This window comes from Haliaeetus leucocephalus, unplaced genomic scaffold, assembly GCF_000737465.1.
Source record: "Haliaeetus leucocephalus isolate CR32 unplaced genomic scaffold, Haliaeetus_leucocephalus-4.0 Scaffold206, whole genome shotgun sequence".
Classification (NCBI taxonomy): domain Eukaryota; kingdom Metazoa; phylum Chordata; class Aves; order Accipitriformes; family Accipitridae; genus Haliaeetus; species Haliaeetus leucocephalus.
Genome location: NW_010972642.1, coordinates 3,641,970 through 3,659,624, shown reverse-complemented (window position 1 = coordinate 3,659,624; position 17,655 = coordinate 3,641,970). Strand labels below are relative to the sequence as shown.

Below are 17,655 nucleotides of genomic sequence, written 5' to 3'. Positions count from 1 at the left end.
GTGGATGTTGTCTACTTTGAATTCAGCAAGGCCTTTGACACTGTCTCTCATGGTATACTCCTTGAGAAACTGGCGTCTCATGGCCTGGATAAGTGCACCCTTCACTGGGTGAAAAACTGGCTGGATGGACGAGCCCAGAGGGTTGTGGTGAATGGGGTGAAATCCAGTTGGTGGCGGGTCACAAGTGGTGTTCCCCAGGGCTTGGTGTTGGGCCCTGTTCTGTTTAATATCTTTATTGATGATTTGGATGAGGGGATTGAGTGCACCCTCAGCAAGTTTGCAGATGACACCAAGTTGGGAGGCAGGGTCGATCTGCTTGAGGGTCGGAAGGCTCTACTGAGAGATCTGGACAGGCTGGATCGATGGGCTGAGGCCAATTGTATGAAGTTCAACAAGGCCAAGTGCCGGGTCCTTCACTTGGGTCACAGCAGCCCCATGCAGTGCTACAGGCTTGGGGAAGAGTGGCTGGAAAGCTGCCCGGCAGAGAAAGACCTGGGTGTGCTGGTCGACAGCTGGCTGAGTATGAGCCAGCAGTGTGCCCAGGTGGCCAAGAAGGCCAACGGCATCCTGGCCTGTATCAGAAATAGTGTGGCCGGCAGGAGCAGGGAGGTGGTTGTTCCCTTGTACTCGGCACTGGTGAGGCCGCACCTCGAGTACTGTGTTCAGTTTTGGGCCCCTCGCTACAGGAAAGACATTGAGGTGCTGGAGCATGTCCAGAGAAGGGCAACCAAGTTGTTGAGGGGCCTGGAGCACAAGTCTTATGAGGAGCAGCTGAGGGAACTGGGGTTGTTTAGTCTGGAGGAGAGGAGGCTGAGGGGAGACCTTATCGCTCTCTACAACAACCTGAAGGGGGGTTGTAGTGAGGTGGGTGTTGGTCTCTTCTGTCAGGTGGCTGGAGATAGGATGAGAGGAAATGGCCTCAAGTTGAGGCAAGGGAGATTTAGGTTAGATATTAGGAAAAATTTTTTATTGAGAGGGTTGTCAAACATTGGAATGGGCTGCCCAGGGAAGTGGTTGAGTCACCATCCCTGGAGATATTCAAAAAGCGAGTGGACAGGGTGCTTCAGGACATGGTTTAGTGGGCATGGTTAATGGTTGGACTCGATGATCTTGAAAGTCTTTTCCAACCTAAATGATTCTATGATTCTATGATTCATATTCCCCACCAGCCCCTCCTTGTTGGTGAGAACAAGGTCCAGCATAGCACCTCTCCTCGTTGGCTCCTCTGTCACTTGGAGAAGGAATTAATCTGCGTTCCAGGGACCTCCTGGATGGCTTATGCCCTGCTGTGTTGTCCCTCCAACAGATACCGGGGTGATTCAAGTCCCCCCTGAGGACCAGGGCGTGTGAACATGAGGCTGCTCCTATCTGTCTATAGAGGGCCTCATCTGCTCGGTCTTCCTGGGCGGGTGGCCTGTAGCAGACCCCCATAATGTCACCTCTCCCTGCCCTCCCTTGAATCCTGACCCCTAAGCTCTTGGTCAGCTCCTCATCCATCCCCAGGCGGAGCTCCACGCACCAGATGAGTCTGGTGAGATCTGGCACCTTATATTTTTTTTTCAAGCAAAGCCAAAAGCTTGACACTGGCCACAAAGTGCTCTTGGGAAATGCCCTTCACACTGGAAATCCTCTCAGTGCTGAAGCCTCCACCCCTGCCAGCTGCCTTTTTATGTGTAGGGAACAGTGTGGAAGAGGGGCTGATGCTGGCTATTTGTCTTCTGCATGACAAAGAGGCTGGATGCTCTGGTGCTACAGATTCTGATTGTGGCATTAAGACATGACTTTTAAATCTCAAAAATCAATCCTGCCTTTCTCTGGGTTAGAGTCAGAACAGAATCTTAAACTGCTTTTATCATGAGGTGTTGAAAAACACTCAAAATGACATTGAAGTGTCATGATTTTGGCTATATTATGTATGGTTGTTTTTTTTTTTAAATCTTTAAAATTCATAGCACCTTCTGATAAAGTAGACTGATTTTCGACTTGCTTTGTTCAGTGTGGAGTATTTCCAAACGGATTTCAAACAGCTATTTCTTCAATTTAAGTAATTTTGTTACAAGCTAATAGACAAGCATACCTGAGCTTTAATGTTAACATATTTGTTTCAAAGTTGCTATCAACATTAAAATCACAAAGCTAAATGTGGTTGCTAAAACATGGTATGCATTATGCCATGTAGTGCTGTGATTCTAAGCAGTCATGCATAGTTATTTTCTTCCAAACTGCAGTGCTATTACTGTTAGGTATATCAGGGTTTTAGCCTCAGTCTGTAATATGTCATGTATTGCACAACATTTTGAGAGACTGAGATGTATTGATCCAAAACAAAGAATGCCAAGAGGGAAAAAGCCTGACCTAGATCAGTGCTGTTTTAATTATATCACAGTTTAGAATAGTTTATCATTGTTTAGATTAGTTTAAGTGTGAACAAGTAAAGGATGCAATGCAATTCAGTGTTTGTAAAGGCAACTTAATGGGTGAGATTTTCAAATCAAGTCTAGTTTCTCCCACAGCATTTTGCTTTTTGACCCAGCCCAGCAGGAGCATGTGGCTCAGTGCTGAGAACCTGAGTGCCCCCATCTCATCTGAAAGGAGAGGCCAACCTCTCTATGTTGGTCCATAGAGGAGCAATAACCTATTTTAGGAGCAACCTGTGTGTTACTGGTAAAGCAATGAAAATGAATGTTGCAGTTCCTTCTCAGACACCCAGCATACTGTATGTGGGACACTAACACTCTGCCAAAGCAGGGAAAGTCACCGTCCCCCTCTTAGCCCCTGGCCACATCCATATCCCCATACAGAGACAATGTGTTATTTTATAACCTGTAGCTTTTTTTATGCAAAATGTGACTTTTGGACATTAAGGCTGTAGAATTCAGCCATCACTATCTTTGAGTCGAAACGAGGTGTTGAAAGATGTGACTGCCTTTTTTGTAGGTAGCTGCTGTGTAATTGTGGAGATGGTGGTGGTGGCAATGAGAGGGAGCAGGCCTGCTGCTCTGTGCCTCCGTGCGTGCTGCAGAGCACTTCCAATAAATTTTATGCAGGTGCTGCGGCTACTCTTACCACTAGCACACTATCCATGGTTTTTTCAGTTGTTTGTGGTTCTTCTACTCCCTTCCCCCTTACTCTTTAGGTATTTTGGTAGCTGATGGACCAGCCACATCTTAAAGCTAATGGTAACCGACACACTTCTATCTCCACATACCACTTCTGCTACTCCTTTCACCCTGTTCACTCTTCCCTCCACTGGATAACATGCGCCACAGCTGCCTGCTTCTTTTTTGTCACGGGTATCGTACCAGAGGAGGTCATGGGTTCGGGCACCTGGGGCCAGAGCTGTGCCACCAGCACTGCCTCCTGCCCTGGGTGCGCTGAGGGGTGCTCTCAAGCTGAGCCTATGCTAGAGTAGAGAGGACATTTGCACTGATGTCTCTTGTATTTTGTGTCTTGCTCAAAATCAGAAGGGATGAGGCAAAAAATAGCCCACAGAATAGTCTGTAAAGGAAAACAGCATTGTGAGTGGATAAGCTGAGAGGAAAGGTGTATTTTTTCTCAGTGATTATAGTAAGCTTAGGATTAGGTGTTGGGATGCATTGATTTGTTTCTTCTTTCTACCTTTGGCTCGTCATGTGTCATTAGGCAAACTGCTTAAACAGTTCCAGTCATGCCATCTGCAAAATGAAATAAGGTTAATATAGGTCATACACTGTAAAGCCCTTGAGTGTAATACGTGGTACTTAGTTTTAAAGAAGAAAAATGACATCTCGGTAAAGAAACATGAAATTTAACAACAGATAACAATACTGGGATTCCTTAAGCTTCCTTGTGGTCCCACTAGTCACTCTTGGGAGGATATCCTGCTGCTTCTTTTTTCGAGATGAAGAGGAGTGGCTGTTCCAGCAGCATGTAATTGCCTGAACTGCTCCTGCACACGGGCATCTCTCAACACCGTTTCTGCCTGGCAATATGGGAGGGGACTGGGAGCATGTTTCCTCTTGCACTTTAGTGTGGTTTGAAGCGTGATGCCAAGAGCCACCATTGGCAGGAATGCCGGCTGCAGTCTTTGAGCCTCGAGCACATGTCAATTATTGATCTTCTCTTTCACCATAACAAATAGGGATTGGATTAGAAGGAATGCTCTAAAAACAGCAAGAGCCTATGCTATATAGCTGAGCAACAGAAGGTGGTATGGATCTTTCTGCTGAACCTTCTAAAGAAACACATTTTAAATGAACACACAAGAAACTAATACTAATTAAGTAATAGTATTCTATGGAGACCTGTGGTAGACACTATAATAGTGCATTAGCAAGCTATGCATAATTCAGCAATGCTGAATTCTTTCAGACATCATCTACAGGGAATTTTGCGTAAGTGTGGACTTAATAATTTGTCCCTTTGCTTGCATGCGTAAGTGTTCCTAAGGGCACCATTTGGCCTGCAGAACACCTATTACCGGAGGTGGTATACGAGATGGGAAGCATCCATTCTGAGTCTTGAAAACCAAGCTGAGATGATAGGATGGGTCATTAGAAAGGTTTGTCTTATTTGTAAACAGACATTAAACATGGAGCCCTGTGATGTGATTTTTTTTTTCCCCTCCTTGCAGACACTTTTCCAAAAAGAATTGCAAAAAATAGGCAGTTCACAAAAGACCAAGTTATAAGCTAGCATTTTTCAAAATGGTAGCATAGACACAGGCATGTGAAAACGTGCATAGACACCTAACCAAGTGGTCTGGCAGTGTAGCCATGTGTGATGGAGTTAAAGCTACTGCTAAAGTGAGTTGTCACAGCTTTGTATTCTCTTCTCGTCCTCAACGGCAAAGTTAAGCTAGCAGGGAATGTATTTTATCTTGCCACTGGAGTAGGATAAGGACATGTAAGTGGACAATTACGATGACTCAACTGACAAGAATTAGCTACTACATTAGCCTTTTATATCTTGCCCTGCCTCTTATTTTCAGAGGGTTGATAACCTGGTCGCCCCTAGTCAGACTAATTGTGTGTGAATCTTAAGACCCTTATTTTAGGTACTCATAAAATAGAAAGATGACTTGCTAATGGGACTTTATGCACATTTGATAATGTACTATTTTATCATTGCTACCCTGTCAGCACAAACAGCAGGGGCTTTTGCAGGTCCCCTCAGCAGCATGCCTCTTTTTGCCACCAGTCCTAGAAGTCTTGGAAGGGTATGTGTTTGCCCTGTGTCACTGCATATTGTTATATCTGAGTTGCAGCAACCAAGATATATTTGTGCTCATTGCAAATACTTACAAAGTAGCATGGCATAATTGTCCCTCTGCAACCATCTCTCTCTAAACTATTGTTTAAAACTGCCAGACGCATCTTTGTTCTTTATTAAGAGTAAGGCAACAACACAGAGTCTGTAGTTATCAGGAGATAATCATTCCCCAAGGGCATTTGAAGCACTTCACAACCAAAAGGTTGTGATTACTCCACAATTGCTCTGCTGCTTATTATTCCTTATTGCCTAACTATGGAACCAGAGTGTTTCCTGGATGCTGTCATCTAAATAAGATTCTCCAGGTCTCATGGTCTGCTTCAATGTTACACAGACTGGGAAGCTTTGTAGCATTTCAAGATGATGTAGGGGATAGCAGTAGAGTGGGCCAGCCATGGCAGCTCTTCTGGCCTTCGGGAGACCAGGACATTCAATCCCTACCCTGCCAAATGCTTGCTGAGAGGCCTTGGGCAAGTCACTCAGCTTCTGTATACCTCAGCTCTACACCTCTGCTCAGGTGCTACCATAAATAAGGCTGTGTGAGTATCTAGAATAGAAATAATATAATGCACTTCATCTTGACCTCCAAGTATGGGTTCAGGCAACACGCTATGAAGACAGTGATTTTCTTTTTAGTGTGTGCACATTCAGCTGGCTTATTTTGAGTGGTCTTTGGTGGAGTGCAGTGGCTGAGGGTAGTGTGTGTATGGGGGGTAAGAGTGCAAGGGAAGAGAGGATTTAATATCTCAAAATACTCTACCTGATTTCACAAGACTGCAGCCCAAGTGGTCTGGCTCCCAGTGGTGCTGAGAGCTGGGATGCTCTCGACCAGAGAGAGCCTCTCAAACAGAGGCTGCGGCACTGTTCATATTTCTTAAGGTTTATTCAGATTTCCATCTCTGGTTAAAGTAAGCTGATGCAGTTTGTGCTTGCCAGGCCGTGGTGCTGTAATGTACCACACACAGGTGGGTTGCTAGGTTGGCAGCAAGCCCACCTGAAACAGTTGTGTAACGCTGCTGTGTTTCAAAAAGGCTTTGATGTCTCTGCTCTTTACCAATTCAATGAGTCTTACATGACCGGCTGCCTTGAAAGGCAATGTACTGTTGTGGTTACGCATTGGAAAAGAGTAGAAAGCATGGCCCTTACCAGGCTCCCTGGAATACTACCCTGAAGAACTCATTTTTTAAGTCTTTGATTTAATGTTTCATTGAATCATGTAACCTACTCTAAGGAAGGGGAAAGCCATCCAGCATGTATTTTAACATTAGCCTAGGAAGATGAGAAGATGGGTGATAAAACTCAGTTTCTAAATAATCACCTAAATTTCCAGATTAAACTCCTGCTGAACTTCATTCCTTAGGCTTGTTTTTGAAAACTTGAATAAGAAATAGACTTGGTGAAACTCCCTTATTATTACAAGATTGGCATAAAGCCTACTTAATGAGGTGCTTTTTATGGCAGTCGTTGATTTTTAAATCCCCCTTTTCATTCTTGAAATCTAAACATTAATAGCACCTTCCATTGTGGCCCTCTCTGCTAGTGTGCATCTTCTGTCTTCTGCGAGAGGCTGCATGCAATCCTGCTAGCAAGCTCTTGTGGCATAAATAGAATTTGTTCAGGAAATAAAAATGTATTGTTTTCATTGTTAGAGGATGCTACTAAATTGGCTGTATGTTTGTCTAATAATCACATCTAAAGCTGATTATTCTGGTAATAGCCTTAAGATATTATTTAAAAATAAATATATAAATGCACTACTTTTGTACTAATACTAGTTTTTAATCTCTTCTTGTTTCTATGAAGTCTGAATGAGATTTTCAAAATTGAATAATAATTTGATCCGTTAATCTTTTGAAGCTAGTAATTTTATTTTCCCCTCTTTGCAGTCTCTGAGGCTCGCAAATGAATAGAGCTTCATTACTGGAGTCTGCATTTAATAACCATTATCCATTATCTTGTAATTAAGACTCCCTGTAACGAATCATGAGGACAATGCAAAAATACATAGTACATTTCTTTAATGAACTGGAAAATGTTCATCTTGTTCTATTTAGTAATGAGTTGCTGAATAGTCGTTAAATCCACTGGAGAATAGAGCTAGATGGATTTTGAAGACTATCTTGAGTTTGTGGTTAATCTATTAGAATTAAAATTTCATCTTCTATTTTTATCAACAGCTGATTAGAAGTCATTCTGTTTGACCAAATTGATTAGAAGACCATATACAAGGGCAGCTGTTGTTTAATGAAAGTTTTTAATGAAACTGTACCATAGAGACTTGTAATTATAAGACTTATAAAAGCTTTGACTTACCTTATACTAGAAAAAATGAAAAGTATTGCACTGAAGGACTTTAAGTGTTACATTTCGAAAGGGAAATTAAAAATATAATTTAGTGATGTTGAAGTTTCACTTCCACTGTTACTTGTTTTAATGTGACTATCAGATGTCCGTAGTGTCTCTCTGGAAGGGAGTATTTCTGAAATATGTAACTCAATTGTCTCCCCTATGTGCTCCATTCTTTGCAAAGCTCAATCAACTATTAATTGCCTCTTTTGCACATTGCACTTTCTCTGGAGTTACAACTTTTTTTGCAAATAACTGTTTCTCTTTAGAACAGGAATTGTCATAGGACGGTGCAGTTTAACCACCAGTGGGCTGAGTTAGTGCCTGGACAGGAAGCCTACAGAGAAAACCGTGATCTTACAAGACACAATGTTAGTGATACCTTTCGGTTATGTTTAAATCACAGGACGCAGAAACATGTCTGGCTTTGTCTTAACTTCCCATCAGGCTGAGACCTACCTGTGTGCCAATCAGCTGTGTCATCAGGAAGACAGGTCACTGCAGTGTGCCACAGCACACCGTCAAAATGTAGTCTAGGCAGCTCTAGCTTAAGCCAGTAGTGAAACTTTCCTTGCTTACTCTAGGGGATGTTGTAGAGGCATCATCATTCAAATGAGAGACAAAATGGACCCTAAGCCAAATTTGAAGTGGAAGCAGATGCAGTTCCAATTGACTGAAGTGGATGATGCACTACTACATGATATTTGAATTATCGCTCTTCTTCTCCCGATTACTTTTGATAATTAATGATCCCACTGTACACCTTTTCTAAGAAGTAGGTTTCCAGGGATGAAGTGCGCCCTAATGCAATTAAAGAAGTTTTGTCATTGTATTGTGTCAGCGCAGGATCATACACTGCAAGGCAATTTTTTTGGTTAGTTTCTTAGTTTTTTGTTATATTGTGCTGCAGGATTCATTTTAAGGCAACCCCGAGCAGCAAGAATGCAGAAGAACACTACACAAGTGTTCAGGACAGGCAGTGGAGAATATTGTTCACAAGTGAGAAACCAGAAAAAAAATAAGCCAAAGCTAACTCTCCTTCTTTACATAACACAGGTGTTTTGGCCTTGTTACTGCATTATATCAGACCATGGATTTAAGTAGAGTCATTTGCAATGTTACAATTGCAAAATGCATAAGAAGGGAGTTTTTCCCCCTGTTTACAGTATTACACAGCTGTTTCGTAAATACACGTGGGATTTCTTTCCCTTCACTTTAAACAGCTGCGGGAGATATGATACTAGACTGTCACATGTGAGACTAAATAGATGCAAAGTTAAATTAAAAGAAATGATGAAAATTGTTTCTATTCAGAAAGATCCTTGTGGAAATATCAAAATGTTGATTTAGAGGCAAAATTTATTCAGAGGACATAATTTCCATTATTGTGGTTAGTCAGACACATTCCTATTAGTGTATATATACTCATATATTGAGGGTCTGTACAGAAGCATATATTATATTGGACTGTCCTGAAGATATTGTTGGTCTGATAGCTAGAGCAAAGAATTAAGAGCTGGGATGTTCATTTAGCTGCTGGGATGTCTGACTTGCTCTGAAACTGGATGGGTATCATCTTCCTGCTCTAGCCTCGACCAGAGCAAGGTTAGCACTGACACCATGGGTGCATGTAAAGGAATGCTTCATAATTGCTGTGAAGCATGAGTACATCTTTGGAGAGTGTGAACTATGTATGTGCAGAGTGGCTCTTGTTCTAAAACTACCATAAAGCTTTTTACTTCCTTTCAGGTTCTGATTTTATAAAGACGTCTACAGGAAAGGAGGTAGAAAACGCAACCTTTCCAGTCGGAATAGTCATGATGCGAGCCATTAGAGAATTCTACTGGCAAACTGGCAACAAGGTAATTCTCACTACTTTTATAAAAATTAACCAAACAGGCTCACTCAGAAAGACATAAGACTGTAATAGTTTCAAAACACAGAACATATAAATCCACAAACATTAGCTTCTGTGACTATATGAGCAATAGGTAATGGGACTTCTCTCTTGTATTCCTCATTTGATTTGCTAATATTTAGAAAAAAAAAGGCAGCACTTTTGGCTTTCCTCCCTTGAGTAACTCTTACTTCATTCCCTAAATGCTCATGCAATCTTGATGCATCCCCTGCTGCACATGGGTTTGAGTTTTGTTTCACCATTTAAGGTATTTAAATGGTCATCTCCATTAATAACAGGGCAAATCTCAAGCTGACAGTGACTGGCATACTCCCATAAACCTCAGTGGAGCTATACAGATTTATAGCCATCAAGAGTCTGTCCAGTGTACACAACTGTGTTTTCTGACTTTGTTCTGCCAGCCCAAGGGATAAATTCTGCTCTTTCCTCCCTTGCCAGAGGGCCTTTCCAAGGGGACAAGAAGGCAGATCCGGTTGGATCCTGTTATCTGGGATGGAGGGAGGGAGGGACAAGGGCCAGAAGAACATTATGTCCTGGTACACAACATTTATCCGTCAGGTCACTGTCAAGCGAGGTCAGTGGAGACGAGGAGCAGGGGGGAGCGTGTGGCATACCCAGTGATGAACTGTCTGTGCATCCATCCTTCCACTGAAGCAGTGAGAAAGGAGGAGTTTATCCAGGAAGGCTTAAGCCACCTCTCACCTCCTTTATCCACAGGCAAGTGGGGGCTGCCAGTTAGATCTGATGCTGGCGTTCAGCAGTGGGCTTTGTCCTCACTTGCAGCCTCAGGGAAGGAAATCATATCTCTAGCTAAGACCCTCTCCCCATTTCTGGGTCACCCTTCTGTCCTCTCCAGCTCACCCTTCTGTCCCTTCTGCAGGTGGCCTTTCAAGGTATGATGTTAGGACATGGGATGAGCAGTGGAATAGGGGCTGAGATGGCTTCAGGGGCTGTTGGAGCTTGAGGAGTCCATCTGCTCTCTGTAGTCATCTAGATGAGGCCAGCGTGGATCCCTGGGCTGTCCTCACTCCTCCCTTCCCCACGCTGCATCTCTGCCATGCAACAACTCTGACAACCTTGCTTCTGTGGGAGCGTTGTCACTGCTGCCAACCCGAGGCAGATCCCTGGGGCTGGCTGACTCACCTTGGCACCCATGCGGCTTGCAGGAGCTGTGTGCCAGGTTGGGCTCTGCTGCATTAACAGAGCTTTGTACCTATAATTGGATATAAATGTTGAATTCACCTTTTGCTTTAAAAGGATGCATTCATGGTATAAAATGTGTTATTAAGAATGAGTGCTTATGTCTGTGTGCCTGTGTGTGTCAGTGAATTAGATGTAAACTGACTTTATGTGTTTTTATTAACTGAAGACAATATTATCAATGACAAGAGATTTCTAAATGGTTTCTTTAACAAACTAATTTTGCTGCTGTAGGGATGCTTTCTAGCAAGGAGTTGGCTGGGAAAAACAGGTTAATACAGAAATTAAACTTCTTCGAGGAAAGGAACAAGTTGCAGAGTAACATTTATTGAATGATAAGCTGTGGTGGTGATATGAAAAGTGTGCAATATAATGGGAAATAATCTTTTCCTGTCATTATTGAAGGACATACATAAATTGGTTTTTCTGTTGGGAAAACCTCCAATCCAGAAAAACTTATTACTTTTAATAATATAGGGTGAAGAGAAAATTCTTGAGGAGATGAACTTATTAAGCAAAATAATGAAATGCTGTGAAACAGCAGGAAAGTGGTAGCTGGACTTTGTACTGCTCTTGAATTAAATTCCACCCCTAGCCCCCCTTCCTTTTTGCGTTTTTATGGCAGTCAGATGTGCCGTTTGGAAAGCTGGTAAAGGGAGGAGAGGACAGGCTTGTCTTTGTCAGCTTTTTTGCAAAGAAAAGAGCTTTCAGAATTTGCTAAAAGGGGAAGGAATTCCGCATGGTGTTTTTAATTCTCGTATTAACTCTATTTTACTTGTTTTTGCCACAGATTATCTCAAAGAGCTGTGATAGTTCTAGGAAGAAATCTAAATTTGAATTTCATTAGAATTTCTCTTCCTGAGGGAAAAGACCTTCCCACAATTTTAATTTATTGTCTAGAAGATGTTTTTCTAGTTGCTGTGGTTTAAATTCCTTTTGGAAATCTAATATTAACAGATGTATGCATACACTCACGCATCCATCCACCCATCCATCCACAAAAACACAGTCTTCGTGTTTTGGATTTGTAAAGCTTTTCTTGTTATTGTTCTTTATAATCTTATTCGAAATATGCTGTTATCACAGTGCTTCAGTGTGAGAGAAGGATTTATTCTGTGTTCGTCCTGAAATCACTATAAAAAAAATTACCAAACACATTTAAAAACAGATACTTTTTGATTCCAGTATTATATCCATAAGGTACAAAGAAATCCTCAATGCAGTGAGGTTTCAGGAACATATATACAGAAATCAAGACAATAATTCTTGCAGAAGAAGGCTGATGGGAAGGAGTACCAAAGGTAAAGGTTTATGGCAGAGGGAAATGTAGAAAGAATCACTGTGTGTTACTGTACAGATTGTTCAGATTTAATTTTTTTTTTTTTTTTTTAATGCGGAAACACTTTTTCCTAATTCACCTTGTTTTTCAAGAGTTTAGTAAGCTGCCGCAGGCCAACATTTTGGCTAATGCAGGTGACAAAATTTTTGACGAGGGATTTGATAGCTGCGTGTCACAAGCTCTGTCTCAGAATGAGATGCGTTTAAATGGGATGTAACCAAAAGACTGGCATTAGGGGTGCTTGCCAAGTCACCTCAGTGCTGGCTCTGCACAGCAGGTTGATCATGGGATTCAAGACATGCTTTACCTCAAAGATAGGTTTTTCTTGGCGTGTGTGCCTCTACCTACATGGCAGTTCACCTGACCAAATATAACATGTATCTCACATCAAGTGACCAAAAGCATATCCAGCATGTGTTGGGAGAGAAGTTTTGCAGTTCCTGTGAAGCACAAAACTTTCAATTTTTGGTAAAGACAGACCTAATTTAATTCCCATTTGGGAAATTTTAGTGAAAATTAAACCTCTGATAGGTTTGAATGTACAGCCCAATCATGTGTAACTGTGGTGTACAGGCTTTTTATGAAGTACAGCCATCTATCACTGCTCTCCACATGAGCCAGCTGCCTCACGTGCTTTATTTCAGCACCTTTAGTGTTATGTTATTGCATGTATATTTGTTGTTACACATTAGGAATTAGATTGTGACATGGGCAGTAGGTGATACACACATATCCCAGGTCCTGCCTAAATCCCTTGGGCTAATATGTGCTATGGGCAAAGTGCTCCCATTAGACCTCCAACCCAGCTCCTGAAAAAGTGCACTGGGGTCAAAAGTATTACTCCCTCAGTTGCTGTCCCTTGGGATGAAAATGTTATCTTTCGCAGTGATGACTGAGGCTTGATAGCTCTCAGCACTAGTCCAGAGCTTTACTGTTTGCAGTCAGATACTTACCGAGTGGAGTTGTTATATACACCACAGGCACTTTGAGACTGCTGGTGTACAAATGCTGATTGCTCTTCTAGGGTTGCTGATGAATGAAAATGTGTATTGCACTTCTTTTTTCTATATAAAGGTTGGATTTAAACCTGCTGGGGGCATTCGGACGGCAAAAGAAGCTATTACTTGGCTTATGCTGGTGAAGGAGGAACTGGGAGTAGAATGGCTAACACCAGAGCTCTTTCGCCTGGGTGCCAGTAGTTTGCTGGAAGACATTGAGAAACAGGTTAGTTGTTAATGGTTTTCAGCTTGGTGGAGAGAAAAAGTAATCTTCCTAAATGTGCTGGCTTACTGTTTTTGCAGAATATGCTTTTTGGTGCTCTTTAAAAGATAATAGAACATACATCTAATTCATTATTAATGTCAGGTTCACTTCCAGCCCAGTATTTCTTTAAATTTGGCCTGTCATTACAGATGTCTGGGACCCTGATATTCCAGCAGCTGGCAGTTGCCTGGCCAGGTTTGCAATGCAGTAAGCAAAGAGGCTCAGTTTGTACATATACGGATGGAGTCTTTTGCAAATGCATGGTAGTGCACTCCCCTGAACTCCTAGATGTTGCCAGTTCAGCTGGCCCTCAAAATACCTCACAGACCCTTTGTGTCACTGTGCTGCAACTGTTCATAATATATTTCCATGCTGTGGAGAAAGTCACATCTCATCCTACATATGGTACTGCTGATAGAGAAGTTTTTACATATTGATTATTTCCTGGGGAAGAAAAGCAATTGCCTCCTACAAAGCCTCATTTTTCTAATTGGTTTTATTTTTGTGCAGGCTGGCCGCTGTGTTTCCTGGCAGACAAATAGTGTATGAGGTGCAGTGGCAATGTGTAGCTCCTGGTGGGAAGAAGGATTCTGACCTATCTACCCATGACCTACCTCACTGGCACAGGGTATCAGCCCCAAAGGATACAGCATAGTTGAGCACAGTGTAGTGTCATAGGAACTACTAAACCATTGGGGCTGCTGAACTTCACTCCCGTGTTCATTAAACCCAGGAGATGAGGTGATATTAGCTTTAACCAAGAAAAAACTTTGAGAGTCCTTGTGCTGTTGCTGCTGGTGGGAGAACATGAGATGTAGGGGGTTTGGGGGAGGAAAAAAGAATTGGTCCGTTTCCTTTCCCCACCTTCCCTAGCAACTGAAATGCTGACATGTCTTAAGAAATATAGAACAGCTGAGAGATGTCAGGTGAATATTCGTGACTGTTGAAAACCCCTGGCTCACTCCTGCAATGAGAATAATATTGGCTTGCTTCATTGCCAGCCTGCCTCTGCCTCACTCTTGACCTAAAATCATGTCCCTGGTTATGACAAAGCAGCATGAGCTTTCTTGTTGCCACTGCCATTGCTGCTGAGTCTTACAACACAGCCAGTGATTGTGTTGCACAATTTGTTCTGATTTCTTAAGGGTGGCATCCTTTTATCTGCCAGGGATTGCACAAATGCCCCAGTCATGACCAAAGGTCTGCTATACTGTCCCATCTAAAAACATGTAAGATAAAATGTCCCAATCATTATATTCGATAAAACAAACAGGTATTTAAAAAAAGCCAAACAAACATAGAAAATGGGGAGAACACTCCCCCATCCCCAAGACAGTACAGTTAAAAGAATAGTTTGAAATGAGCTTTATAAAAGCATAAGCAATTTTGGATACTTTGAATATCACAAAATAATACTGAAATTGTCAAAACTAGATTACAGTGAGAATAAATCATTGTCTTCTACCTAGCTGTTTTTGAAAGCTTAGTTGAAAGCAACAAGAGTCTTTGCTTTTTTCTTTTTTTCCAAGCAAAGCAGCAAGAGCCCTTAGTTCAGATCCTATAAACAAATATGCAAAGGTATATTACATCATATTTTATGTGCGCGTGCGCACACACACACACACACAAACAAATATCTATCATCTTCATCTGGCATGCCTTTAATTTGTTACTTCCTTGACACTTTGAGATTTATATTCATATATAATTCCATCATAAATTTTCTTTTTTCTTGCAGATTTTCTGTCATGTGACTGGCTCTTATGCACTTCAGCATGACCTGGCAATGGCTTAGACACAAAATCAACTCAGGATTACTTTTACAAAAGAGATCTTTAAGCCAACAGCATTCAGAAGTCTTCTGACAACCAATTGCATATGGTAGAATTAAAGGCCTAATTCTCCCTTCTTCATATTTTATAGTATTTAAAAATATGCTCAAGTCTGCTGGTTGTACTTGATCCAAAAGCAGAAAAAATGGTAATTCTGAAATAGTTAAATAGTTAATTCTTACAGATTTGCAAAGTTAATCTTGCAAAGTCTTCCTCAGACCAGCCTGAAAAGCTTATTAATGGCAACACTGAAATACTATGAAAAAGATTTAGGTGGCCTGGTAACACTTTGCAGTTGCAGAATATGAAATATCTATGGAATGTTTCAGATTGCTAATTAAGAGCTACAGATCTTGGAATAGCTTTCCATTCACCTCAGACAAAATCTTCTGCCACAGATGTGTTGCACTGTTAATTGTTATGTTGATTCAGTTTCAAGCATTGTAACCTGAGAAAATGAAACCTGGCTATTACTTTCTTTTATAAAATGTCTCTGTAGCAAAAAACCCTTTTTTTTTTTTTTTTTTATTTTTTCCCCCAAACTTGGGCACAGACATCCATATTTAGACCCTTGAATAAAGGTGGCTTGATTTCTAGAACAGCTGAGTATCCACAGTTTCTCCTGAAGTTAATGGGAGCTCTGGGTGATCAGAACAACTGAAAATCAAGCAGCCTCTATATAGGTGCCTAACTATGCATTCAGGGGCCTATTTTTAGGCATTTTACTCTTAAAATTTTAGTCTAACTTGCTTAGAAGCTCCCATTCCCGTCTCCTGTCATTTTAAAACACATTCATGCAAATCTTTCCATTTCAGTGTAGGGGGGTTTGATTGTCAGTTTGGAGGTGTCACTGCTATGCTGGCTGAACTTCAACTTTGCCATTCTAAAAGCAATTCTTTAATTTAAAAGGTGATTTGAAATGTGTCCTATATGGGGTTTACAGCTTTAATGTAAAAAGTACTTTTCTCAGAGCACATTAAGAATAATACCAAAATCATCAACACCTTTTGAATATCAGACTGGAGCTAGTAGATTCATTACTTCAGAACTGCATTCTGCTCACTAACCAGAGTTGTACTAAAAACTTAATTATCTTATCATCATGACTTGTCTCACTGACTTAAGTAGGTCTCATCAGGGAAGTAAGAGGAGGAGGATTTTGCTGTAAATCAAACTACAAGGTACATTTATTACAAAAAGATCTGTGCTTCATAAAGATAATAACTCAGTTATTTATCTGGTTATACCACCTGAATCACTAGTGCTCTACAAAACACCTTGGACAGATAGGAAAGCTGAATAGGGAAAAAAAAACCAAAAACAGAGAAACAACATATACAGAAAGCAAAATCCTATATGTAGTGCTCAGTACTAAAAATAGGCCTTAGTTTCCCAGGAAGTAGTTCATCCAAGGCTCTCAGCCTTTTTCTGGTTTAGGTCTCAACACAGAAAATGAGGCTGAGCTGTGACTTTATTTTCATACGTTTGTTTACCTGGAAAGTGGCCTTTTTTGCACAGGTTTTCCTTCTGATTTCACTGCCAGTTTCTTGAAGGAAAAATCCAGTGCCTGTTTGCATATTTAGACAAAACTTCTGCTGCTGAGTTTTCAGAAATACAGAGCCTGTTATATGAAGTCAGCTCCCACCAGGTGCTTGCCAGGTTGACCCTCTGCCATGCCCTCCCAGCAACTGCACACTGGATTTTGCTGCTGTTTAGCTCTAGCCATATAAATGTTAGAGTATATTTCAATACTTTCATAATACAAAGATTCACCTCACTTGCAAAGTACACTTTTTTGTTGTTGGTTGTCTTTTGGACATTTAGGGCAAAGATAGAAGCTATTTTTGGAGATGCTTTAGTTTTTAGGTGAAGGACTCTGTGTAGTTCCTTAAAATTAATGAAGGTCCAACTTTACCACCTAACTATTTAATGTGAGTACCTCTGAGAACTACCTCACTGTTTCCACAGGAGCTACGTGTCGATTAATGAACTTGCTAGGAGGAATTGTGTATTTCTGTTGACATTCCCCCTTAGTTTTGATGTGCACATGGGCTGCTGCTGGTTACTTTGCTTCAGAGGGAACAGGCTCCATTTGCAGAGGGAGAGGTTTAGCTTCCTGAAAGGTTGAAGATAGTGTCGCGTCCCAAAGTTGGAGCGACTCAGGTTCGTGGATTTCCTTTGTCAGAATTAAGGTGAAACGACACCAGGGGAGTTCAAACAACAATCAACATTTATTCAGCCTAGCTAACTTTGTCCAAGTATACATGAACTTGTTAATATGAACCTTGCAACATGTCATTAAGCTGCTGTTTGAGAAGAGGAGGGAAGTATAGAAAAATGAAATGGAAAAAGGAGGGAGCATGAAATGTATCAGAAGGAGAGCTCTCCCGTTGAGTCACGAGGTTCAGAGCAGACCCCCTTGCTTTCTGGACTCCTCAAAGAGGAGCTCAGGGGCGGCTAGATCCACTCCTAGTCTCAGACTTGGTCAACGGTTTATGTTTCAAAGG

The 17,655-nt window shown here is 41.5% G+C and overlaps 1 protein-coding gene across 1 annotated transcript in view; it reads left to right on the top strand.

The window, feature by feature from the left end:
- The window catches only part of DERA (deoxyribose-phosphate aldolase (putative)), a 56,357-nt gene extending 41,103 nt beyond the window's left edge, over nucleotides 1-15,254 (top strand). The window contains exons 7-9 of the mRNA XM_010566120.1: nucleotides 9,346-9,458; nucleotides 13,128-13,277; nucleotides 15,055-15,254. Of these exons, the coding sequence (XP_010564422.1) occupies nucleotides 9,346-9,458; nucleotides 13,128-13,277; nucleotides 15,055-15,111 (320 nt within the window). The 3' untranslated portion in view covers nucleotides 15,112-15,254. The remainder of the gene's footprint in view (nucleotides 1-9,345; nucleotides 9,459-13,127; nucleotides 13,278-15,054) is intronic.
- Nucleotides 15,255-17,655: the final 2,401 nt, after the last annotated feature.